Source organism: Bos javanicus, chromosome 19, assembly GCF_032452875.1.
Source record: "Bos javanicus breed banteng chromosome 19, ARS-OSU_banteng_1.0, whole genome shotgun sequence".
Classification (NCBI taxonomy): Eukaryota; Metazoa; Chordata; class Mammalia; order Artiodactyla; family Bovidae; genus Bos; species Bos javanicus.
In genome coordinates, this window is record NC_083886.1 from 48,237,939 (window position 1) to 48,264,924 (window position 26,986).

Here is a 26,986-nt window from a genome sequence, read left to right on the forward strand (position 1 = left end):
ACAATTTAACCCTACTGAATCTAAATTTCTTCACCTGTAAAACAAGGGGTTGAATTAAATTATTTTCTATGGTAACTTCTTGCCCTGAAATAATTTAGATAATGCATATAAAGGTCTTACTTCGGTGTCTAGAATACTCAGTAAATGTTGGTCATGATGACAGTGGTAGTGGTGAAGATGACAGGGAAGATGGAGAAAATGTTGAAGAAGAAAAGGAAATTCTGTGATCTATGAATCAATATTGCTTGTTATATAAGTCCTAAAAGAATAAATATTTGTTCCAAATTATGACCTTCATATAAATACATAAGGTAAAAATACAACTTAGAACATTTTACATGAAATAGCACTGAGCTCACTGGCTTCCTTCTCCACTTCTCCTGTTCTTATTCCTGGCAACTTTAATATCCTCTGTATAGATCAGAGGCCATATACCTCTTCCACAGTCTGATGAATTGGACCCCTTCTGAAAAATAATATTTTTAAATGCATAAAATGAAATACATAAAATTACCGAGAAGCTAATAAAAATGCAATTTATGAAAACATTAGTGGAAGAAAGTATTAGTACTTATTAATACATTAAACAATTTCTGGTGTGATCACTCACCTAGAGCCAGACATCCTAGAATGTGAAGTCAAGTGGGCTTTAGGAAGCATCACTACAAGCAAAGCTAGTAGGGGTGATAGAATTCTAGTTGAGCTATTTCAAATCCTAAAAGATGGTACTGTGAAAGTGCTGCACTCAATATGCCAGCAAATTTGGAAAACTCAGCAGTAGCCACCGGACTGAAAAAGATCAATTTTCATTTCAATCCCAAAGAAAGGCAATGCCCAAGAATGCTCAAACTACCCCACAATTGCACTCATCTCACACACTACAAAGTAATGCTCAAAATTCTCCAAGCCAGGCTTCAACAGTACGTGAACCATGAACTTCCAGATGTTCAAGCTGGTTTTAGAAAAGGCAGAGGAACAAGAGATCAAATTGCCAACATCCGCTGGATCATGGAAAAAGCAAGAGAGTTCCAGAAAAACATCTACTTCTGCTTTATTGACTATGCCAAAGCTTTTGACTGTGTGGATCACAATAAACTGTGGAAAATTCCATAAGAGATGGGAATACCACACCACCCGACCTGCCTCTTGAGAAACCTGTATGCAGGTCAGGAAGCAACAGTCAGAACTGGACATAGAACAAGAGACTGGTTCCAAATAAGAAAAGGAGTACGTCAAGGCTGTATATTGTCACCCTGCTTATTTAACCTCTATGCAGAGTACATCATGAGAAACGCTGGGCTGGAAGAAGCACAAGCTGGAATCAAGATTGCCGGGAAAAATATCAATAACCTCAGATATGCAGATGACACAACCTTTATGGCAGAAAGTGAAGAAGAACTAAAGAGGCTCTTGATGAAAGTGAAAGAGGAGAGTGAAAAAGTTGACTTAAAACTCAACATTCAGAAAAATAAGATCATAGCATCTGGTCCCATCACTTCATGGCAAATTGATGGGGAAATAGTGGAAACAGTGTCAGACTTTATTTTGGGGGGCTCCAAATCACTGCAGATGGTGACTGCAGCCATGAAATTAAAAGATGCTTGCTCCTAGGAAGAAAAGCTATGACCAACCTAGACAGCATATTAAAAAGCAGAGACATTACTTTGCCACCAAAGGTCTGTCTAGTCAAAGCTATGGTTTTTCCAGTAGCCATGTATGGATGTGAGAATTGGACTATAAAGAAAGCTGAGCACCAAAGAATTGATGCTTTTGAGTGGTGTTGGAGAAGACTCTTGAGAGTCCCTTGGACAGCAAGGAGATCCAACCAGTCCATCCCAAAGGAAATCAGTCCTGGATATTCATTGGAAGGACTGAGGATGAAGCTGAAAATCCAATACTTTGGCCCCCTGATGTGAAGAACTGACTCATTGGAAAAGACCCTGATGCTGGGAAAGATTGAAGGTGGGAGAAGGGGATGACAGAGGATGGGATGGTTGGATGGCATCACTGACTCAATGGACATGAGTTTGAGTAAACTCCGGAGATGGTGAAGGACAGGGAGACCTGGAATGCTGCAGTCCATGGGGTTGCAAAGGGTTGGACACAACTGAGCTACTGAACTGAACTGAACTGAACAAACTCTAGTACCAGGTCTAATAATTATTGTCATTTTAAAGTAGTGAAGAGTATAAGTAACTTTTCAATATATTTGCATCAACTGTCATGTGATATGATAATGGTAGTGATTTTTTATTATCAATAGTAACAAAGTCACAGGTTCTTCTACTACTACTATGGTTTGTGGACTACATGAATAATTAAAGAAAATGCTAAATTTAAGTTAGTGATTAATGAATATAAAGATGTTTTACAGGGAGTCCTTCAGCTTGAATGGGAAAAAATCTATATATACAGGATCCACGGACCCCAGATTAAGACTCTTGTTATGGGATTTCCCTTCAGTTCAGTGGGTTAGAGTCTATGCTTTCATTGCAGGGGACACAGGTTAGACCTCTGTCAGGGAGCTAAGATCCCACATGCCACAGGGTGCAGCCAAAAAGAACCAAAAAAACAAAATTAAAAAAAAGAACTCCTGATATAGATCACCGATCTAACATCCTGACCTGCTGTTCCTTGACCTCTTTAACTTCAATCATCTTTTCCTTTGATGACCTGAATCTTGTCCTTGCCTAATATTTCATCACCCTGAAAATATTTATTTTATGTATCCACTGTCTACCCATTATCCTTCATTTACTATGCAAGCTGTTCTACCATAACACAATGTAGGAATGCCGGAGAAATCTCCCATTCTGTGAAAGTACACTGAAGTAATTGAGCTTATGGGGGAAACGGGGAAAGCCCATTCAAAATCTATGCCAATTTGTAAGCAGAGCACTAACAAAAGCAATAGTTGATACTGTGTGAAGAAGTTTGAAAAGCCCAGGTAAATAGCTCAGAGCACCTGGAAGCCATTCAAAAATACACACATACACACAACCCAAAAAAAGAGTTGGAAAGCTGACATGCAGCTCTGAAATAATGTAGATGGAAGTAGAATTCTGAGTCAATGAACCTGATTCCCCCTCATACATTATAGGCACTTATTTTTTAATTTTATTAAAATAGAGCTGAGAGGGCCCCTACTATAGCCAGTCCAGGGTTTTTTTTTTTTTTTTTTCCTGCTGAGGTTTATAATTATGATTCTCTTATTTAGGAAAAATTATGTATGAACTAATACAACTTCCACATTATTGTGACATTATTCCATTTACCAGTTGAATATAAAGAATTGGTGCTATTGAACATGGGGTGTAGCCGAACAGAATGTAGAAATCCAACTCCAGCTAGTCCCCATCCTTATGGAGGCCTTCAGTGCCTTAATTCAGCCAGTCTTCCATTATTCAACTCCTCCCCATATGTCCTTATTTGCTTCCTTAAATTAGATTCAATACTTCAACATTATATAACCTTAAAAACTCTCAAAACTCCTAACAAACTTGCTTGGCAAAAACCCAGCCATCGCCTTACTCTATGCTTGCTCCTGAAAAGCTTTAACGTTGAAGAAAATCACAAAACTGCACGAATAGAACTCACTTGAACACATTGGCCATGAATATCAAGTCAGTCCTTAATGAAGCCAAAGTCCCTACTACCTTTTCCAACTAAATTCACTTTTCTCACTCTCAGAGATAATTTCACCCCTTCTCTCTTCAAATTTCCAACACCTCATCTCAGACTTCATAGAGGAAAAAGATTCAGTTAGATAAAAATAACCTCATTTTCCTCCTTGATATTTATGAACCCACCTATATCTATGCCCACATACCCTGCTCTCATCTTGTTATAAAGGAATCTCTGCTCCCACTGTGAGCCAACCCTTCCATTTGTGCCTTGAATCTCATTTCCACTTACCTTTTCAAAGACTTAACTGCTGTGATTTTGCTCTCTCTCTCCTGCATCATCAGTTTCTCCCTTTCTACTAGATCCCTGCATTCCATTGACAGGGAGTTGTGTCTCTTATTCCTCTTGTCCCTGGCCAGCTACTACTAGATTAGTTCCTCTTCACAGCAGAACCTCTCAAAAAGCTGTCATTATCATTATCTTTACTTCCTAACCTCCCATTCATTCTCCATTGCTCGCTTCCCTGCCAGGGAGCTGAACCAACTCTCAATCATCAGTGACCTATCTCTTAACAAGCTTCATGATCAATTTTCTGTTCTTATTTACTTGATATCTCAGCTTTGGCCATAGTGACCATCCCCTCTTTATTGAAACATTTTTTATTTCAGACTTTCAAAGCTCCGTATCTATCTGATTTTCTTCTTTTTTCACTGACAACTTCTTCTCAGTTTCCTCTTCTGATTCTTCCTCCCTTCAAGATCTCTGAATAATGAAGTGCCCCAGGGCTAGACCCTTAGCTTCTTTTTTGAAAATCTACATCCTCTTTTTATGAGATTGCATCCAGTCTCATTGGGCGGCATATTGTCTTTGAGCTGATAAAAGCAAATTTATATCTCCAGGGCAACCTCCCTAAGTCAGGAACGGTATATCAAACTAGTTATTTGATATCTCCACTTGGATGTCCAAAAGGCACCACAGATTTAATGGACTTCTTTAATTCCCCTAAAAAGTCTCAAGCCCTCTCCTCCGCCTCCCCGCCCCCGTTTCAGTAATGTCATTTCATCTATCCTGTTGCTGTTTTTGGAGGGAAGGGGGAGGAAAGACTAGATTTCATTCTTTTTCCCCCTCTTATTCCACATTCAAATCTAGGCTGTACTTGAGAAATAGGTCCAAAATCCACGCATTATCACCATCTTTACTGCTGCAACCATAGCCCTAGCCAGCACCATCTCTTTCCTGGGCCACTAATACAGACTACTATCTAGTCCTCATTCTTCCAATTTCCCCATCTGGCATACACCAGCCAAAGTGATCCTTTGAAAGCTGAAATCATAAATTACTCCCCTTCTTCTAGGCCTCCAGACATTCATTGCAACCAGAATAAAATCATCATGGCCTACAAGGCCCTGCATAATTTGGCACCTTTCACACTGGCTTTTTCTCTATCTCTCAATCGTGTCAAATTCATTCCCATTTTAGGCCTATTGCACATACCATTTTTCTGCTTGGAATGTTCTTCTCTCAGTTCTTCACATGACTCTCCTCATCATTCAGGCCTCAACCCAAATAGATACACATCAGAGAGGGCTTTCCTCAGCCCCCCTGTCTAAAGCAATCCCACCCACTATTACTCTTTACTTATATTGCCCTGTTTCATCTTTTTTTAAACTTTTTTCTTTATAGGTTTTTTTTTTTTTTTTGCTTTTTATTTTGCACTGTTTCATCTTTGATAGCATCTTAACAATACCTCAAAAAAACAGTACCTTTCTGCTCACTTGTTTACCTGCTCATCGTCTGTTTCCCTCCACCAGATTGTATACTCCATAACAGCAAGAACTCTGCCAGTGTGTTTACTTCCGTATCCCTGAAGCCTAGCAAAGTGCCTTGCACACAAAAGGTACTCCTAAGTGCTTGTTGTTTAGTCACCAAGTCATGCCCGACTCTTTTGTGACCCCATGGACTGAACTGTAGCCCATGAGGTTCCTCTGTCCATAGGATTTCCCAGGCAAGAACACTGGAATGGGTTGCCATTTCCTTCTCCAGATCTTCCCAATGCAGGGATCAAACCTGCATCTCTTGTATGGGCAGTTAGATTCTTTTCCACTGAGCCACCAGGGAAGCAAAGTGTTTGTTGATAAATACTCAGGGTTAGGTTTATTTGTCCTGTCTCCCTACACTTTCTTGTAACCAAACACTTCGTTTTAAATTTTTATTTATTTATTTTATTTATTGTTGGCTACGCTGGGTCTGCTGCTGTGTGCAGGCTTTCTCCAGTTGCATGAAGTGGGAGCTACTCTTCCTTGCGGTGCTTGGGCTTCTCATTGCAGTGGCTTTTCTTGTTGTGGAGCACAGGCTCTAGGCTCATAATCTCAGTAGTTGTGTCACATGGGCTTAGTTGTTCCACGGCATGTAGAATCTCCCCAGACCTACCACCAGGAAAGTCCTACCAATCACTTATTAATTTAGCTTTATTCTAGTAGCCTCTAAAAGCAAATAGGAAAATAAAAGAATGATTTATTACAGACTGCAAGCTTTGTTTCTAATACTGTTATCTCTAAGGATAAGTTCATAAAATTCTAAGGAAAATTAGAAAAAAAGATGACTGAATTCATACTTTCAGAACTTTATGCATCCTAAGTGTGAATCTCAGTAACATTAGCTTCTCTGATTATGAAGTTTATTTCCCTTTCCTTACAGGTAATAGTACAGTTGGTCTGAATGATTTGATGGATGCTATCAGTTACATCAAGGGTGAGTTGCAAGCTATGATGAAAAGATATTATAAATAGCATCTTAATATTTTGCAATTGGTGAAGAAAAATATATTCCCTTCTAAATGTTTAAATTCTTTCATATGTGTTCCATTTTTGTGGATGCTGCTAAAATTCAGTAAATTACATTTAATATGGGCTTATATGTCAATATCCATTAAATTCTCTGAAATTTCCCCCGAAGAATTCTTCAACATAGTTATAGATCTCAGGAGCCACAGAACTATTCCTTTTCCCCATGGCCCCAATCGTAGAAATGTATCCTCTGGAAATAATTTAATTGAATAAAAGAAAAAAAAATCTCTTCCTAAAGACCTTCAGAGAAATTTGAAACAGCCTAAATATCTAACAGTTATGGGAATTACCACATCAACCATGGTAAGTTAGGCTTATGGGATATCATGTGTTGAAATTTTAACTGTAAAAATTATGTAGCAACTTGGAAACAAGTTTATGAAGTAATTAAATTACACTAGGTGGGAAAAGCAGAATACAAAGATATATGTATGTTAGATTTCCACATTATAAAAATATAGCTTTATTGTTAAAGACCAGAAATGGACTATGAAAAACTAAAAATGGTTTTGTGGTAGGGTGGTGTAATTATATTTTTCCCACTTTATAATAATCTTAAATGTTATTACATTATTTTTACAATGAATGAGAAAAAAATTACTTCTATGTTGAGATGAATGAAATTCTTGAAATGCTAAGTGCTCAGAGAAGCAAACTATAGGCAAACATTTCCTTTTCCCCCTTTTCCTTTTTCATACTACGTTAACTTTTTTTTTAATTGGAGGATAATTGCTTTACAATGTTGTGTTGGCTTCTGCCATATAACATGAATCAGCCATAAGTATACATATATCCCCTTCTCTTAAACTTTCCTCCCACCACCCCTATCTACTCCACCCTCCTTCCCTGTAAATCACAGAGCACTGGGTTGAGCACCCTGTGTTACACAAAGACTTCTCGAACTTTTTTTTTAATAAATTAAATACTGGTCTATAGAAAAAACTTAATTTCCCTGTAGGGTGGGAGGAAGAGGAAAAAAACCTATATATAGCTTAATTTGCTACATTCAATTTTGCAATAACCCATCATCAAATTCTTTTTTGTAACCACTTTCTGATTGATTTTCTGAACCAGAACTTAAAACAGGAATTTTTCTGATTTTCTTGATTATTCTGGATACATATAGGTAATGTTATATGTAAGCACAAATGGTGTTTTTAATCTTTTGTAGATAGTCATATAATATTTCTGCAACTTATTTCTCACCTTTTCTAAGGAGAGGTGATTGATATCCCGGACTTAGACAACTTTCTAATGAGCGAGGGGATTGAGCTCAATGAAGAAGAAATGAAGAAACTGATGCCTCATTTGATATTCAATGGTGAGTTGTTTGGTTTTTTTTAAATTCTGTTGTCTTCCTAGAAGTTATCTTGTATGTAAGATCCTTAGAAATGATCCTTATCTTTTGTATCATTTAGAACAATGCTTTTCAAACTGGAATATGCATATGAATCACCTGGGCATCTTTTGAAAATGCAGATTGTGATTCAGGTCTGAAGTATAGCCTAAGAAATCCTGCATTTCTAACAAGCTCCCAGATAGTGGCAACATGGCTGATCCAAGGTCCACACTTGGCCTGTCAAGGATCTAAAAGATGGAGAAACGATATATTAAGATTGTGCCTGGCCTTTCATTTCTTAAGTCACAAGTACAACCAATTTATTATGTACCTGAGGGCATGATTCCATCCCCAAAACAAGAAGGAAAAATATTGGAGTAATTGAAATTAGCAAATAAAAATGAGTATTAGGGAGAGTATTAAGGAAAGCAGGGTACTTAGGGACTGGTTGGTTTGCTTATTGATTTTTATTATTACTTATTGAGTCTAGTTGCATGATTTATCTGCTGGCTTTGCATTTTATAATTACTTTAGCTTAGTCTTTTTGCTTCTATTACTCTCTTTGTTGTTCTGATACAAATTAAGAAAGAAAAAGATGATCTAGGGAGTAGCATTTTAGCGGGGCGGCAGGGGGGCAGGTCTAACTAGAATGGTATATCTAGAAAGCTTATGCACAGCTCTGGCTTTGAATGCAAAGATTGTATATTGATTTATTCAAATAACAAACATTATTTGATCACTGAATATGTCTAGGAACTAAAATGGTAAGGAAGGGAGTACATGTGCTAAGCCCAACTGACAATAGGAAATAAAATACAACCATTATGTTCTCAAACCATGGTTTTAATAAATTTGAACCGATTCATTGCAAACATCAGTTTCTATTTTTTCCAGTTTATCATTTCTTCTTATTCAGGAAGATACACCATCTCCCTCTCTTCTCTTCAGTTGAAGAGGTTCTTCATACCCCTTCCAAATCCATTCCTCTTGACCTGATTTTCTCCCACTTCTTCAAAAAATATTTTTATAGAGAGATAGTTGGTATATTGTATTAGTTTCAGGTGTACAATGTAATGATGCAATATTTGTAGAATAGTTATTTATTTCATAATTCAACACTTTTGGTTTCATCTACTTCTCTCTACTTATAAAGTAGCATATACTCTTCCATTCCTTTTAAAAACTAACCTTGACTTGGTTCTGGTTCTTCTGCCTTATAATTATGACCATTCATTCATCCCTCATTTCTTTCAGCCACTTCCTAAGTGGTCTTGAGGTGCTGTTTCTGCTTCCAGACTTTACATTCTGTCTTTGAATCCCTGCAAATGGCTTCCCCCCTCATGTAGTCCCCAACTACTGAAATAGCTCTCAGAATCGAAAATAATCAATGACTTCCTTTCCCAGCTCCACTTATTCTAACTTCCTAATGTAGAAACAATCCAGGGCTTATTTTTCAGTCTTCTCAGTTTTAATTCCTTCCGTCCCTCGACCATACTTGACCATTACGCGAGCTATCAACTCTCCAGGCTAGCAGTTCTCAAATCATAATCCAGGAGCACTTTTGTCTTTCAGGGGGTCCATGAGATCACAACTATTTTTAAAATAACAATAAAACACTATTTGCCTTTATTAAAGAGTCAGACACAATTGAGCAACTAACACTTCACTTTCTTTTCACTTTTCCCACTAAATTTTTTAGGAAACTTATTTCTATTTTTCATTTTCAATTGATATATATTTTTTCACTAAAAAGTATGTTACCATATTCAGAATTTTTTAAGAATATAAAGAGGTTCTGAGACCAAAATGTCTGAGAACCCTTGCTGTCTGGGTTATTTGCTGTCACTACTGTTGCAGTGTTTCCAGCTGACTGCTACATCTTTCTTCCTTTGTATCTTACCAAGACCTTAGACTTCTTTCGCAGGAGAAAAGTGAACTTTTTCTTAAATATCAGATGCGCACAGTTGAGTTAATCAAATTCATCAGTATAGCGCAGTATCACCATTGTTCCATGAAAGGACCTTTGTGTTTTATTACAGTAAGTTCCCTATGCATGAACGAGTTCCATTCTGAGAGCGTGTTTGTAAGTCCAATTTGTTTGTAAGTCCTACAAAGTTAGCCTAGGTGCCCAGCTAACACAATTGGCTATATGGTAGTGTACTATAATAGGTTTATAATACTTTTCACATAAATAATATATAGAAAACAAGCAAACACAAAAAATAAAGAAAACGTTTTTAATCTTATATACACTACCTGGAAAAGTACAGTACAGTACCAGCTATATCACAATTGCTTTTATGCTTGCTTCCAGACATGCTGGATTTGAAATAAAGATGCTATACTACTGTACTCTGTACAGTACTGTACAGTAAAGTACACAAAAACACAGCCACTTGTCGAGGATGTATGCATGTGACAATATACCCCAGACCTGTGAACTAACTTACATAATTAGACATTTGAACGCATATTCAAATCTTTGAAAGTTTGCAAATTGAAGGTTTGTATGTAAAGGACTTACTATATTTTTCCTGTTACCTCCTATTTCCACTTCTATTTCTTTTCCCCCATCGTAAGTCCATTCTCTATTATATCTAATACTTATCCTACCAACCCACTTTCCTCAGGTTTATTTAGATATATGTATATCCCTTTAAAAATTCAATGTGTGTGGTATTTAATTTATTTAAGTGGTATCGTGTTATAAAACTATTTCTTTTTATCACTCAACATTTTTAATATCTTTATTGAGATATGGTTGACATAATATACAGCTCATTCACTGAAAGTATACAGTGCAGTGGTTTTTAACATTCACGGATACGTGCAGCTGTCACCACAGTCATTCTCAAACATCTCCATCACCTCAGACAGAAGCGCTGTACCTTTAGCTTTCACTCCCTACCCTTCCAGCCCTAAGCAATCATTAATCTACATGCTGTGTCTATAGGTGTGCTTTTCTGGACATTTCATATAAACGAAATCATATAATATATGGTCTTTTGTGACTGGCTTCTTTTGCTTAGTACATTTTCAAAATTCATGCATGTTGCAGCATTTATCAGTACTTTATTCCTTTTAATGGCCAAATAATATTCTACTGTATGGATATGTCTCATTTCATTTATCCACTCATCAGTTGATAGACATTTGGATTATTTCCACCTTTTGGCTATTATGAACACAGTTGCTATAAACATTTGTGTGCAACTTTTGGTGTGGGTGTACTTCATTTTTCTTGGGTACATACCTAGGAGTGAATCTGCGGGGTCATAAGATAACTGTGCATTTAACCATTTGAGGAACAGACTGTTTTCCAAAGTGGCTGCATCATTTTGCATTCCCACCAGAAATGTAAAAAGGTTCTGATTCCTCCACTCCCAAATCAATACTTGTTACTATCTGACTTTTTTATTCTAGCCATCCTAGTGGATGTGAATCAGCACTATGTTTTTGAGGGACTTCCCTGTTGGTCCAGTGGTAAAGAATCCGCCTTGCAATGCATGGGACATGGGTTCAATCCCTGGTTGGGGAACTAAGATCCCACATGTGGCAGAGCAACTAAGCCTGTGCACCACAACTTCTGAGCCTACGAGCCACAACTAGAGAGTCTGTGGGCTGAAATGCAAAACCCCTCATGACACAATGAATAACCAATGCAGACAAATACTTTATACAAATTTTTAATAATTTTTTGAGATCCATGTTTCTATAAACCAGTCTAATTCTGGCTGTTGCAAAATATCCCTTCAATACAATTACTGAAATTTACCTACTCACTTCCTCAGTAATGAACACCAAATATGGCAACACTTAATTTTTTTTGTTTTTCAATACTTCTACTAACTATATGGTTTTACCTTTCACATTTAGATCTTTAATTCAGCTATATACCTCTGCATATGGTAAGACAAGGATCCAGCTTGGGGCCTTTCCCCACATAGCAAGCAATTTTTCCAACACTGAACCAATTTGTGATACTATCATGTATAGAGGAAACCCAGAAATTCTCCTATATCCAGGGACTTTTGGGTAGGTTAGGGGAAGGACACATATTTGTCCTACTAACCCATAGTTCTGACTTGCCACTTTGAATTCTCTGCTTTGCATTCCTTCTACTATGCTCTTGTCTTTTTTTAATTCTGTTATTCCACTGGATGCTAATTCCATCATTTCTCAACTCAAGCCTGGGTTGGTAGCTTATTTTACTGAAACTGCTTAAAATTAAATAATAGGTCCTTATTCTCATAGATTCTGCTACAATTCCTGCTTTAGGGGAATTTTCACTTTTGTTTCTGTTCCTCAAGTTCCAGCCTCCCATTTTGTTGCTGAGGAGGGAAGACTGAAAATATATTCAGAGTTTGGGGAGAGGAAGAGAGAAAGAGATATATGCTGTTAGTCTTGAAACAAGAGTGTGTAATATTTTATAGACACCAAAAATTACTTCCTTGCCAGAATTCTTGAAGGTACCACTCAGGGTTTCTTTTTGCCCCTTCTCACACGGGATGACATCACGAAAGAAACATTCAGTCCCACTTGTCTCACAGCTGCTCTTCTTCTAGCTTATTTTTAGTCTTTTCTCATGCAAGTGCTATTCTGTCCTAGATACAATATTTAAATCTCTAGATTTCTCATGCATTTGCATTAACTTCTCAGGTATCAACCACTGTTTCCTGTTTTTCTGGTCCTGTTCCCCTCCACATTTCCATCAGTGTCCTCCACTACTCAGACTGATTCCCCCTTAGCACTCTTTCTTAGGTCAAACTTATACTATCTCCCAACAAATTGTTAAGTCGTTAAAGGAAGGGATCCTATGTGCTAGGCTCTATGCCAAGTACTAAAGACACAAAGATGAATGAGTCAAAGCCTTTGTCCTCAAAGAGCTTATGGTCCAACAGAACAGACAGACACATAAAATGATTTTGATATAATGTTAATAAATGTATGCAGAAGGTGCTAACGGAGCATTTAGTCAGGACTGGGGTTTCCTGGAGAAGACCTTAAGGTTGAACAAGTGTGAGAAGATCATTCAAGTCAGAGAAGCATACACTGTATCCTCGGGAGTAATACACTGTCATCTCAAATGGGTTGATTCTCAGGAAACACCTGTCAGAACAAAAAACAGAGCAAGTCCTTCTCTCCCTATTCCAACTCTGAGCTTTTGCCAACATAGTCTCTTCATAAAATGTCATTGATCTGAGTCTGAAAAACATACTGCCAGACTCAAGCCCTGGTTCTTTCTGTAATATCCTTTTTCCCATGTATCACCTTTGAGGTTTAATACCTTGAAACACAGAAAAGAAGAACTGCATTAAGGAAGTCGAGCTAGTTCTCTTATTGATCTATACTTTTTTCCATCATACTCACTTGAGAGATAATCCAATTCCAAGTCAAAACAGTATCTCTAGTTCTTCTAATTCATGGAAGAAGTTCCAATCTGCCATGTTGTTTTAATAATTTCATAACTTTTATCTGCTTTAATAACTTTTACATGGCTTCTATATCTGATTCAAAATGTTTTATAGAACATGGGAAGGTTAAAGTGCATTCAATAATGGATGGCCTGAAGAAGATTAAACGTGAGTAGAAATTTTTTGTTAGTAATTGATAATCTGATGCTGTGCATTTATTTTCATGTGTTTTCTTGGTTATAAAACTAGTACATAATATGTATACCTATGGCTGATTCATGCTGAGGTTTGACAGAAAAAAACAAAATTCTGTAAAGCAATTATTCAATTAAAAATAAATTTAAAAAAACTAATACATAGAATAGAAAATTTCTATAGTCACAAAATAAAAGAATGAAAAATATTTGAATAATCCTTAATTCTATCACCAGTGATAATCTATAATCTCACCACCCCAAATTTTTTTCATTATACATACACAACTTTTGTGCATTTAGCTTTAAAGTCTCACTTTCAATGTACTTTCCCATTTTCTTTTTAATATTAAAATCTTACCTATTGATGGGTGTGTCTGCTGGCCTAAAATTTCTTCTTGGATGCCTCTGAAATTTAATACATAATCTCAGTACTTTTAATGTGCAGGTCTTTTATCACATTTATGTCTAAAATAATTTTCCCAGTGCCACAATACTATGTTCTATAGTTACATAGAAAACAATTAATGGAAAGTTTGAAAATTATACTGTGAAATTGATCAGTAGAGGTAAGTAAAACTTGTCTTCTGCCCTCTTTTCCTCAACACATATACAACCTCAATCTGTACTTGATTATTAAGTAATTTTAATTGCTCTCTGCACCAGCATTTTTCAATGAATATGATTTTTGAAAATTGAATTGTCTCTGAAAGACTGTGTTTCAAAAAGAAGGATTGAAAAGTAACTTAAGGTACTTAATGTAAGTATCTATAAAATGAATCTTAGAGAAAATAAGTTTAAATTCTGGGTACCCACATTTAAACTTTCCAAGTGAGGGCTGTTGTATTTTACTATTTGTAAAAGAAAAAAAAAAAAAGCATCTCTTTGAATAAATCCACTTGATCTCATCTATTGCTGTTTCTGTAGCTGGTGCCAGAAAACTTTCAGAAATGTCTACTTGGTAGCCTTTAATCGTGCATTGAAAGTCATGCTGCTGAATTTAGGGATACTGGAAGCAATCCTCCATGGCCATGTATAACATCAGAATTCATTAATAAGCATTTACTGAGTACCCAAGCAACTGTAAAAATGAAAGTTCAAAAATTAAAAAGAGACAAGCAAAGTTCCTGCTTTCAGCAAGGCTCAGTTTTTGAGTACACAGTATATGCTCAATAAGTGCTTATTGACTAATAGAGGTTCTAGTCTCTTGCTTTCAAATAATTAAACACTCACTAACCCAAGCAGTTGTATCACAGTTATTCTTGAGCTAACCCTCCCAATCCAGGCCACTCAGAAGAAACGGTTCTGTGAGTCATAAGTGAGCCACCCAAATCAGAATCAGTTGTTTAAAAAAACATTTACAAAGCTGAGACAGCACAATTTTATGGTGGTGTCTGCTTACCTTTCCATCACCCTTCTTCTTCCTCTTTCACTTCTTTTTTTCTTTTTAAATTATAAATTTGTAATATCACATTTACAGGAGACTTGGAAAATACTTCCCTGGTGGCTCAGATGGTAAAGTATCTGTCTGCAACGCAGGAGACCCAGGTTCAATCCCTGGGTTGGGAAGGTCCCCTGGAGAAGGAAATGGCAGCCCACTACAGTATTCTTGCCTGGAAAATCCCATGGATGGTGGAGCCTGGTAGGCTACCATCTGTGGGGTCGAAAAGAGTTGGACATGACTGAGCGACTTCACTTTCACTTTGGAAAATACAGAACAAAGTTACATATAGTTCCACTATATATTACAGTTATTTCTTAAGTAGCTAAATTAAGATTTTTAGTTGGAGTTTCAATATCAAACTCTCAAAAATTAATAGAATGAAAAGACAAAAGTAGAAGGATATAGTAGACCTGAAAAACACTATCAACCAATTCACCATAATTAAGATTTATACAGTTTTCACACAACAGCAGGATATAAATTCTTCTCAAGTTCCCATAGACTATAAACCAGGAGACACTGGATGGACATAAAACAAGGTGCAAAATTTTTCTGTTTATTTTTCTCTATTTTTTTAACTCTTCTATATTTCTATTAATAAATTATTTTTCTTTCACTCATACTTCCCTGATTTTCCTAGTGGTGTTGCATTTTTGTTTTTTTCTTTCCCTTCCAGACTTTATCAAACATACACATTTCACATGCTCACCCTGCTCACCCACTTGCTTTTGTCATTACAAAAGCCCCATTCCACTTGCTGTCACCAAAGTATGTTTTATTCTGTGACGTCTACAGTGCATTAAAGAAAATTTAGACATTTAAAGGTGTACAATATTTTTAGAAATTTCAAACAGTAATGTCTGTTCCACAAGCTCACCAAATAATATTCAATTTCCCCTTATTAAGTTTTCTGTATGAAAGTGAAAGTGTTAGTCATTCAGTCATGTCCAACTTTGCAACTCCATGGACTGTAGCCTTCCAGGCTCGTCTCTCCTTGGAATTACCTAGGCAAGAATACTGGAGTGGGTAGCCATTTCCTTTTCAAGGGGATCTTCCCGACCCAGGGATCAAACCCGGGTCTCCTGCACTGCAGGTGGATTCTTTACCGTCTGAGCCACCAAGGAAGTCCAAGATTTCTGTATAGACATAGATATTGAGGAAATAGATTTTATTTCTGAATCCTGCATTGACTTTTTTGTGCATTCGAACATGTACTACTATGATTTAAGTTTTCACCCTCAAATTTCAGACGACTAGACAGTTACTTTTTAGACAATAACATTTTTCACATTAAAAATATTTCCTGCTAATTCCTATTTCACCATTGCTAGTTTTCTAAGTCATAAAGGTAGATTCCAGTTACCTAGGCACGAACATGAAAATGACATGTCTACATGAACAGCTTCAAGACCTGCTAATATTTATGTCATCTGATAATGAGCATTCAAAATTCCATTCTGACCTTCAGTGGTGCTTGGGTTGTGGGATTCTACGTGAGAATTTTTTAATCACACATATTAGGAATATAGAGAAATTTTACTATATATTTATAAAAAAATAGTGTAGAAAAATAAAACCTGCTTCTTGTCAGGAACAGAGATATCTTCCAAGTCACATTCCCAGTCAGAGTTGTGGTTCTCCATGCAGTACCCAAGAATGGTATAAGATGTCTCTAAGCAAACTAATGTCTAGGCAGGAGAAGAGCCTGAGAAGAATGAGAGAAGTATGAGAGAATGGAGTAGGGGAGAGGGGAGGGGAAAGAAATGATAAGCTTTGCTTAATTCTACAAATTATGTTTTTTGTGGCAACCTACTCCAGTATTTTTGCCTGGGAAATCCCATGGACAGAGGAGCCTCACAGTCTACAGTCCATGGGGTCGCAGAGTCGGACATGACTAAGCGACCAACACACGTACACACACACACACATATTAGTATTACTATCTCCTCTCCCATAAAGACAATATATCTGTTTTATGTGTACTCCTTTCTGCATGATACATTACGCTGTACAACCTTCACAGCTTAAAGTTACCACAGAATTTTCCGTGTTTCCATAATCTGCCCCGTCTTTTCTTGGTATTATAACAGTACATTATTGACATTATCTAGCCAGATTAGACCAAACCTAAGTAACTGAGCCCTTTTTTCCTGAGAGTTAATCTCCTCACATTAAGAAAACCAAACTGCCCCACATTTTGAGAGGAAAAAGACATGAATCAGTACTTTTAAGGTATTTGATGGTTATTTTTCTGGCCATGGGATGGAGTACACTGAGGGATGGAGGTTCTATAGTTAATATTATGACATATATTGTACCCACACATTCCACAGAAGTATTCACTAAAAAGAAATATCTATATCATTAAAAGGTGTATAGATTAGTCAAGGGTTCACAACCAAAGCACTAATGAAAATGAAATGCCTAGCAGATCATTTCTCTTGAGTCAAAACAGGTTTCCAAAGTTACTTCACTTCTTTACATCCCAAGAGATGATAAATGAATAGCCTTGACCTCAATGCTGACTCTATGATGCTTTTCAAAAAAATTTGCCTTTTGAGTTTTATACATTAAATCAGGAAAGAAAGCAATTTTAATTAAGATGTATATCAGATACAACTGACACTTTCTTCAGCTTCCCTCTCATCTAAGGAAAAATTAATATAAAATGACATCTTCCTATTCTATTTTTCATTCACTTCAGAAATTTGTATAATTTTGACTCTGAATCTTGTCTTTAATCAAAAGGAATGGGGTCTCTACAGAAACTAATGAAAATCACAGATGATACCAAAGGTGAGTGAAACCTGATGGCATCAGGCAAAGGCATTATATGATGGAGTTTACTATTTTGACTTATATTTCTTACTCTGTGGTTATTTTCCTTAGTTGTTTTGTCAATTACTACCCTCTGTCTACTTGTTGACAGGTAACTGAACACCATTGTTTCCCCACTTGTTTTTCTGAGTTCCTTTTGCCTTTTTATTGGGTTGGTCAAAAAGTTCATTTGGGTTTTTCCATTACATCTTAAGGAAAAACCCAAATGACTTTTTGGCCAACCCAATGGTATATGATGCAATGCATCTCATATGATAGTCGGTATTTCATATTGTTTTCTAATGGTTTCAACTCTGATGAATTGTTATCATCTCTAATTACATTGTAACCTATTTGATGCAATTTACAGTACAGTTATACAAAGCAGATATTCCTAACTCTGCCACTAAAGAAATTAATTCAACTCATTGGGCTTTAGTGTCCTTATCTATAAATTGAAAAAAGTAAATTAGATGAATGATCTATCAGTTCTCTTTCAGCTTTAAAATTCTAGGACTAACTTTTGTGGTTGACAGGTTTTCACTGTCAAGAGAGTGAGAAAAACAAAGGTAATATCTAAAACATATAAAGAAACCTTGTTAGCTCAACCAGAAAAAGACTAATAACCCAATTTTAATAATGGGCAGTGTAAATGTCTATTTTGATAAATTTCTATCAAAATATAAATTTACTAAAAGAAGATATAAAAATGTCTAGTAAGCACATAAAAAGATGTTCAACATCATTAGTCTTTAGAGAAATTAAAATCAAAACCATGAGAGACTACTTTACACCCATTAGGATGATTATAATTTTTTAAAAGACAGTAACAAGTGTTGATAAGAATGTGGAAAAATTGGAATCCTCATGCATTGCTGATGGGAATGTAAAATGGTGCAGCTACTGTGGAAAAGTTTTGCAGTCCCCAAAATGTGAAACATAGTCCCCAAAACGTGAAACCATATGACTAAGCAATTCCATTCCTAGCAATATGCCAAAGAGAAATGAAAACATATGTCCAAATATCCATCAAATTATGAATGGATAAACAAAATGTGGCATACACATAAATGGAATATTTATGTGTATAAATGGAATATTTATGTGTATAAATGGAATATTAATATTAATCCTAAAAAGGAATGAAGTACTGATACATGCCACAGTATATATGCACTTTGAAAGCATGATGCCAAGAGAAGGAAGACAGACTCAAAAGGCCACACATTCATAACGCTACTTATATATAGGCAAGTGTCCAGAGTAGGTCTATCTATGCAGTCAAAAGACGGATTAGCGGTTGCCAGGAGACAATCACTGTGGGAGGAGAGAATGGGGAGTGGCCGTTAGTGGGTACAGGGTTTCTTTTTGGCTGATGGAACTGCTCTGGAATTAGGTAGTGGTAATGGTTGCACAACTTTGTAAATATACTAAAACCCACAAAATTGTACACTTTCAAAAGTGTGAATTTTATGGTATGTGAATTATAGTTTACTTTCTTTTGTAATTCCAGGACTGACCCAAAAACATATTTGCTAAAAAACAAAACAAAACCCACAAGTACTCAAAATCCATGCCTGTTTGCTTGTCAGGCTCTGTAAGTAGAAATAATAAACAATAGGCTGGCCCCAAACATAAGTCCTAACCCCAAAGCACCTTCTATCTATACAGTGCCTCAAGCTGTGGAACCCAGCTTATGTCCTGGGACCATCAACCCTACAGATAAATATCATACCAGTCCTCCAGTTCTAAACTACGGAAGATACACCTACCAGTAAATTAAGCGAAATCAGCCCTTCATCCCATTTGGTTCTAAATAGATGACTATTGATGTAACTAAATTATAATACATGTCTACTCCCCAGAATGGTTTAGTTCCTTATGTATTCCGCCTTATCAATTTCAATGATTACTGTCACCACTATTCACTCACAGTTACAGAAATCTGAATTTGAATGAAACTGTCCCACTTCCCTGTCAGCTACTTTAGGATAGGCATGCCATCTCTTTTTTTGTTTTTTGAGGTATGGATGGTTTACAATATTATACTAGTTTCAAGCGGACAACACAGTGAACCAAAATTTTATAGATTATACTCCACTTATAGTTATTATAAAGTATTGGTTATATTCCCTTTGTTGTACAATGTATCCTTATTTATTTTACACATAGTAGTTTGTGGAGAAGGCAATGGCACTCCACTCCAGTACTCTTGCCTGGAAAATCCCATGGACGGAGGAGCCTGGTAGGCTACAGTACATGGGGTCACGAAGAGTCGGACATGACTAAGTGACTTCACTTTCACTTTTCACTTTCATGCATTGGAGAAGGAAATGGCAACCCACTCCAGTGTTCTTGCCTGGAGAATCCCAGGGACAGCCGAGCCTGGTGAGCTGCCATCCATGGGGTCGCACAGAGTCGGACACGACTGAAGCAACTTAGCAGCAGCAGCAGCAGTTTGTACCTCTTAATCCCCTACCCAGACATCACATTTTATAAGTCTTTTTATTTTCTGTACCTGCTGTTAGCAGGTGTCTGCTGAAGCAATGAAGGGGTGTGTGTATCCATTCACGTAACATCAGTAAGAGTCTAGCATGTGCCAAGTATTAGTCCAGGTGCTTGGGACAAAGCTCACTGCTCTTGTGGATCTTAATTTCTAGTGAAGAGATATACACAATAAACAAATAATAGTATGACCAAGATTACAGAGAAAATAAAGCAAAGAAAATGAGTATAGGAGATACTGTAAAAGGAGGAAGGTAATCAAGAAAGACCTCACTGATAAAGAGCATTTAAGCAAAAAGCTAAGGAGATTGGGGAGCAGAAATCTGGAGCAAGAACACTCCATGCAGAAGGAAGAGCAAGTGCAAAAGCACTCATGCAACAGCATGCTCGGAATACTTGAGAAAGAACAAAGAGGCCACTGTGGCTGCAACAGAGTGAGCAAGGGCAATGTAGGAGGAGATGAGGTCTTGAAGGGAATGGGACCACCACACAGGCTATGCACTGTATAGTTTCAGGATTGTGCAATGAGGTGTCCCTTGGGGGAAAGGGGTGATGCAGGTGTGGTTAGTAGCCCTGAAGGCTAATGTAAAGGTTCCATTTTTGTTAATACTCTGAGTAACATAGGAAACTGAGGACTTGAACAGAGACATCACATGATCTGGGTTAGTTTTTAGAAAATTTTCCTGGTTCCTGTGTGTAGAACAAACTTGGCAGGGGTGGATGCAGCAAGAACAGAAGCAGGGAGACCAGTTAGGAGGTTTTTTGCAGTAATCCAGAGCAGGAAGTAGAGGTTGAGGTGGTAAGAGTGTTATAGTGATGAAAGCAGGGTCCTGAAGAGAGATGTGAACACCAGTGTATCACAGCAGCATTATTTATCACAGCTGAAAGATGGAAGCAACCCAAATGTCCATCAACAGATAAATAAATAAAAAGTGTGATATATATAATGGAATATTGTACATGTGCATGCATGCTAAGTCTCTTCAGTCACGTCCAACTCCTTGCAACCCTATGGACTGTAGCCCGCCAGGCTCCCCTTTCCATGGGATTCTCGAGGCAGGAATACTGGAGTGGGTTGCCATGTCCTCCTCCAGGGGATCTTCCCAACCAAAGGATCAAATCTGAGTCTCTTACGTCTCCTGCACTGGAGGTGGGTTCTTTTCCACTAGCACTGCCTGGGAAGCCCCATAATGAAATATTATTCATCCTTAAAAGGAAGTTCTGATACATTGTACAACATAGATGTACCTTGAGGATATTATGCTAAGTGAAATAAGCCAGTCACAAATACTGTATGATTCCACTTATGAGATTTCTAGAGTAGTCAAATTCCTAGAAACAAAGTACAATGGTGGTCATTATCTTCATTTTAAATCTTGGTAGCCCCTAACATAGTAAGCCCTAGTTAAATATTTGTTTAATTTATAAATTGAACCTTGTCTTTCCCTCTGTATAGTAGGCCCTAGTTAAATATTTGTTTAATTTATAAATTGAACCTTGTCTTTCTTTCCCTCTGTATGCCTAGCCAGAATGAAAGGCAATGTACCAAGTTTGGAAAGACTAGGGAAAAGTCAAATTATGCACATAATAAATGAATCCCCCAGAGCAGGAAAAGAAAATCTCTAGAATTACAGCCAAGTGAAGCCTGAAACAACCTGAGGGGCTCAAGCTAAGCCTTTGCCAGAGGTATCTGTGCTTAGCCATTGTGAAAACTAGGGACACTTCCAACTTCTCTGCTTAGATGATTTAAATGCCAAGACCTGTCGGATCTTGAATACTAAAGTTAAAACAATTATAATGCTTTCTTTAATTGCTCTTTTAAAATCACTCTTTTCAGTAATACCATAGACTACAAATCTATGAGTTTGATTTTGTCCTTCTTTCTGGATATAAACAATTAATGAAATGGTTCTTAATCAGAATTCAACCAAAGCAATTGGTTAAAATTTTTTACTTGAACAACTTTCAATTCACAACTGTTTAGTGTGAAAATATGTTAATACAGAATTTAAAACAACAACAACTCCCCCTTCCCTGAAATCCCACCAGTGTCAAAATATTCTGACTCTGTTACATACCCACACATAACCTACAGGTGCTGAATGAAGCACATTGAATTGAAATCACAATTACTCTAAAGCTGGAAGGAGCTTTTGGGTCATTCTCACCTGGGCTTGAGCCTGAGAAGTGAATGAGGTCACAGTTGTGTGATGGAACAAACCCTTTATTGGATTCTTAATCTGATTGAAGCCCAGAAGTTATAAGTAGCACCACTTAGAAGTAGGTAAATATCCAGATTGTATAGGAATCTATGAAGAGTCCTTTATTTTAAAGTCTATCATCTCAGTGAGAGATTGAAGGTAGTTTTTTAAAGTAATGGTTATTTTGAGCCATGAGGATGATTTCACAGCACCTTTCAACTGCCTAAATTGTCAAGCCTCTCCAGAGTTCCCAGCTCTGTGGTAGGTTTCTAGATTTTGGGCACATGTAGTTGAGTTATTTAGAAACAACAGTTTTCCAGAGAATGAGATAAAAACTTTGGAAAATTGAATTCTAACCAAATATTAGAGACTTTTTCTTCATGGTTTAATAGTATATGATAGTCTACTATTCCTAAGTCAGAACTCTATATTAAAAAGAGAAAAAGATCAACAATAAAAGGGGGAAACCCTACCAACCCAGCTTCTGGTCCACAGGTCCTGATTTATAAGCTATGCAGAAGTAGAAAGGAAGGACTAGGAAGACCATAGTGGTTGAGAGTCCATTCAGGAGGGTCTAGGGTAGCAAAACAGCATTATATCCCACACATATTCTTACTTTTAATAAAGACCAGTGGGTTCATAAGAACTGATTGGGCAGGGCTGGACCAGAAGGAACCTCTGGGAAAAGCTACTTACTACCAGGTAGCTATCCAAGACACTAACAACTAGCAAATTGCAAATGCTATAATGTCTTGAGATGAAAAATAAATGTTGTCTTTAAACAATTTTTTCTAAATATTTCCAGGATGCTTTACCACTTATTTTTATATAGGATCAGAATACTACTAATATATTCAGGGGGCTTCCCTAACAGCACAGATGGTAAAGAATCCACCTGCAATGCAGGAGACCCCAGTTTGATTCCTGGGTCAGGAAGATCCGCTGGAGAAGGCATAGGCTACCCACTCCAGTATTCTTGGGCTTCCCTTATGGCTCAGCTGGTAAAGAATCTGCCTGCAATGTGAAAGACCTGGGTTCGATCCCTAGGTTGGGAAGATCCCCTGGAGACGGGAACGGCTACCCACTCCAGTATTCTGGCCTGGAGAATTCCATGGACTGTATAGTCCATGGGGTCGCAAAGAGTCGGACACACCTGAACGACTTTCACTTCACTATGAAGGAGGAGCAATGGCAGGAAATTTTGCTTAGAGATCTTGGGATACTAAAGGGGCCTGTCCACATGGCCTTCCAACTCCCAACATGCACATATCTCTCACTTGCATTTGTACATATCATCATTCTTTGAGGCCCAGGACTTCAAACTCCAGGTCCTGAGCTGGCAAAGTTGTAAAAGTATAGAAAAAAATTAATCTGTGATTTGATCCTTAATGGTATCTTCTGAATTCCAGACACAGTTACTGGCCCCATGGCAGTTTCTGAAATTAAAGCAAAATTTAAACTGAATCCTTTAACAAAAGTACCCAACTTCCACAGTAGGAGGTAAGTTATGAATTTATTAAGGTGATCTATATATTAAGATAAAGAATTATTATGATGAATATATTAAATACATAAAGGCTATAATGAAACAAGTGAGAAACCTCCTCATGGATCCATTCTGTGATAGTTAATTATAAAACAAAACATCTGAATTGAAGATAAATATTTTTTATGAAATATATATATATATATATATATGTCCTTTTGACTAGAGAAACAAAGAGGGAGAATTCCTTAGTGGTCCAGTGGTTAGGACTTGGTGCTCTCACTGCTGAGGGCCCCGGTTTGATCTCTGGTCAGGGAACTGAGATCCCACAGCTGTGTGGTTCAGCAAAAGAGAAGAGAAACAGAGTTCTTCCAAACAAGAGGCTATTTTTGTGTGCTGGGACAGAATACTCCAGAGGGCTAGAGGTTGTCAGTTACACATTAAGACATATTAAGTATCAGTTTAAAGGAGAATGAATTTAGAGGATAATAAACTCCTAAGCGTCTGAATACAGAAAATGAGTATGTAGCTCAAAAATGGCCAGTAAAATGAAATCTGTAAATTAACTCTGACTAACCTTGGGCTAAAGTTCGAATGGGGACTTCCCTGATGGTCCATTGGTTAAGACTCCAAGGGGGTTCAATCTCTGATCAGAGAACTGATCCCAAATTCCAAGTGGCTCAAAATATAAAAAGTAAAATGAAATTTTAAAAATAAAATTGGGAAGGGAGGTTTGCCTTTTTCTCAGTATGATTACTACAAATTCCAATAAACAGTAACCACTAATGACTGAAAGTAAAAGCCTGGTGCAAATTTTATCAGATCATAAGTCGAGAAGCCTCTCTCCTCTCTCACAATTATCCATTTTCCTTGTCATTTTGAGAGTGTTTCTCCTAATGTCCTTAACCGTGCATTTGCTACAAGAATGTATTACTAACTTTCTTTATTGGGACATGGGTAAGACAACCTTGTGTGTGTGTATGCATTCACACACGCACACACACACACACACACACACTCATTTGTGAACAACTCTTTGTGACCCCATGAACTGAGTCTGGCTGTCCATGGAATTTTCCAGGCAATAATACTGGAGTAGGTTGCCATTTCCTTCTCCAGGTTATCTTCCCAACTCAGGGACTGAAACCGAATCTCCTGCATTGGCAGCCAGCTTCTTTACCAGCTGAACCACCAGGGAACCCCAAGACCTTAGAGCAGCCAGATCCCTTGATCTCATTGTTCCTTTACCCTTTATTGCAAACTGCCTTTTGAAGTGGTGACTTCCTTGTTACTGAAAGTAGTCAAGCAAAGATTAGATAATATCACATGTAGAGGGAATTCCTACATGAGATGAGAAGCTATACTGGGTTCATTCCAAATCTAAAGTTTTTTGAACCTTTGAAACTCTGTAAAATAAAATAATTTTTTAAGTAAAAAAAAAAAAACACAACATTTCTCATGTTTGAGCAAAGATAAGGTTTGGAATTCTGCCAAGAGTATGTTTTTTTAATCGTAACTAATAAAGACTTCATAGAACCATTCAACTTCAGCATCTTCAGCATTACTGGTCGGGGCATAGGCTTGGATTACCTGATATTGAATGGTTTGCCTTGGAAACGAACAGAGATCATTCTGTCCTTTTTGAGATTGCATCCAAGTACTGCATTTCAGACTCTTGTTGACTATGATGGCTACTCCATTTCTTCTAAGGGATTCCTGCCCACAGTATATCTACTACTATACTATACAAATGATCTATACATCATTTGGCCTTGGAATACAGAATGAAGCAGGGCAAAGGCTAATAGAGTTTTGCCAAGAGAACACACTGGTCATAGCAAATACCCTCTTTCAACAGCACAAGAGAAGACTCTACACATGGACATCACCAGATGATCAACACCAAAATCAGATTGATTATATTCTTTCCAGCCAAAGATGGAGAAGCTCTATACAGTCAGCAAAAACAAGACCAAGAGCTGACTGTGGCTCAGATCATGAATTCCTTATTGCCAAATTCAGACTGAAATTGAATAAGTGGAGAAAACCACTAGATCATTCAGGTATGACATAAATGAAATCCCTTATGACTATACAGTGGAAGTGAGAAATAGATTTAAGGAATTAGATCTGATAGACAGAGTGCCTGATGAACTATGGACGGAGGTTCGTGACACTGTACAGGAGACAGGGATCAAGGCCATCCCCAAGAAAAAGAAATGCAAAAAAGCAAAATGGCTGTCTGAGGAGGCCTTACAAATAGCTGTGAAAAGAAGAGAAGTGAAAAGCAAAGGAGAAAAGGAAAGATATACCCATTTGAATGCAGAGTTTCAAAGAATAGCAAGGAGAGATAAGAAAGACTTCCTTAGAGATCAGTGCAAAGAAAGAGGAAAACAATAGAATAGGAAAGACTAGAGATCTCTTTTAGAAAATTAGATTTACCAAGGGAACATTTCATGCAAAGATGGGGTCAATAAAGGACAGAAATGGTATACACCTAACAGAAACAGAAGATATTAAGAAGAGGTGGCAAGAATAAACAGAACTGTACAAAAAAGATCTTCATGACCCAGATAATCACGATGGTGTGATCACTGACCTAGAGCCAGACATCCTGGAATGTGAAGTCAAGTGGGCCTTAGGAAGCATCACTACGAACAAAGCTAGTGGAGCTGATGGAATTCCAGTTGAGCTATTTCAAATCCTGAAAGACGATGCTGTAAAACTGCTGCACTCAATATGCCAGCAAATTTGGAAAATTTAGCAGTGGCCACAGGACTGGAAAAGGTCAGTTTTCATTCCAATCCCAAAGAAAGGCAATGCCAAAGAGTGCTCAAACTACCACACAACTGCACTCATCTCACACGCTAGTAAAGTAATGTTCAAAATTCTCCAAGCCAGGCTTCAGCAATACATGAACCATGAACTTCCAGATGTTCAAGCTGGTTTTAGAAAAGGCAGAGGAACCAGAGATCAAATTGCCAACATCTGCTGGATCATCGAAAAAGCAAGAGAGTTCCAGAAAAAACATCTATTTCTGCTTTATTGACTATGCCAAAGGCTTTGATTGTGTGGATCACAATAAACTGTGGAAAATTCTGAAAGAGATAGGAATA

At 37.3% G+C, this 26,986-nt stretch overlaps 1 protein-coding gene and 1 long non-coding RNA gene across 4 annotated transcripts in view; one reads left to right on the forward strand and one right to left on the reverse strand.

Moving 5' to 3' along the window:
- EFCAB3 (EF-hand calcium binding domain 3) overlaps positions 1–26,986 on the forward strand; it is a 154,595-nt gene that overhangs the window by 98,995 nt on the left and 28,614 nt on the right. Inside the window, exons 36-40 of one of the 3 annotated variants that reach the window (XM_061392259.1) lie at positions 6,322–6,375; positions 7,687–7,791; positions 13,338–13,391; positions 17,610–17,657; positions 23,794–23,884. In XM_061392259.1, the coding sequence (XP_061248243.1) occupies positions 6,322–6,375; positions 7,687–7,791; positions 13,338–13,391; positions 17,610–17,657; positions 23,794–23,884 (352 nt within the window). Of the gene's footprint in view, positions 1–6,321; positions 6,376–7,686; positions 7,792–13,337; positions 13,392–17,609; positions 17,658–22,286; positions 22,646–23,793; positions 23,885–26,986 lie in introns of those variants that run through there. The other 2 variants (XM_061392260.1, XM_061392262.1) reach the window with 2 other exon arrangements.
- LOC133232609 (uncharacterized) lies at positions 12,741–15,020 on the reverse strand. The gene is made up of 3 exons (XR_009731407.1): positions 14,820–15,020; positions 13,779–13,825; positions 12,741–12,918 (listed from the first exon to the last, which is right to left on the reverse strand). It is a non-coding gene; the product is annotated as an uncharacterized LOC133232609 (long non-coding RNA).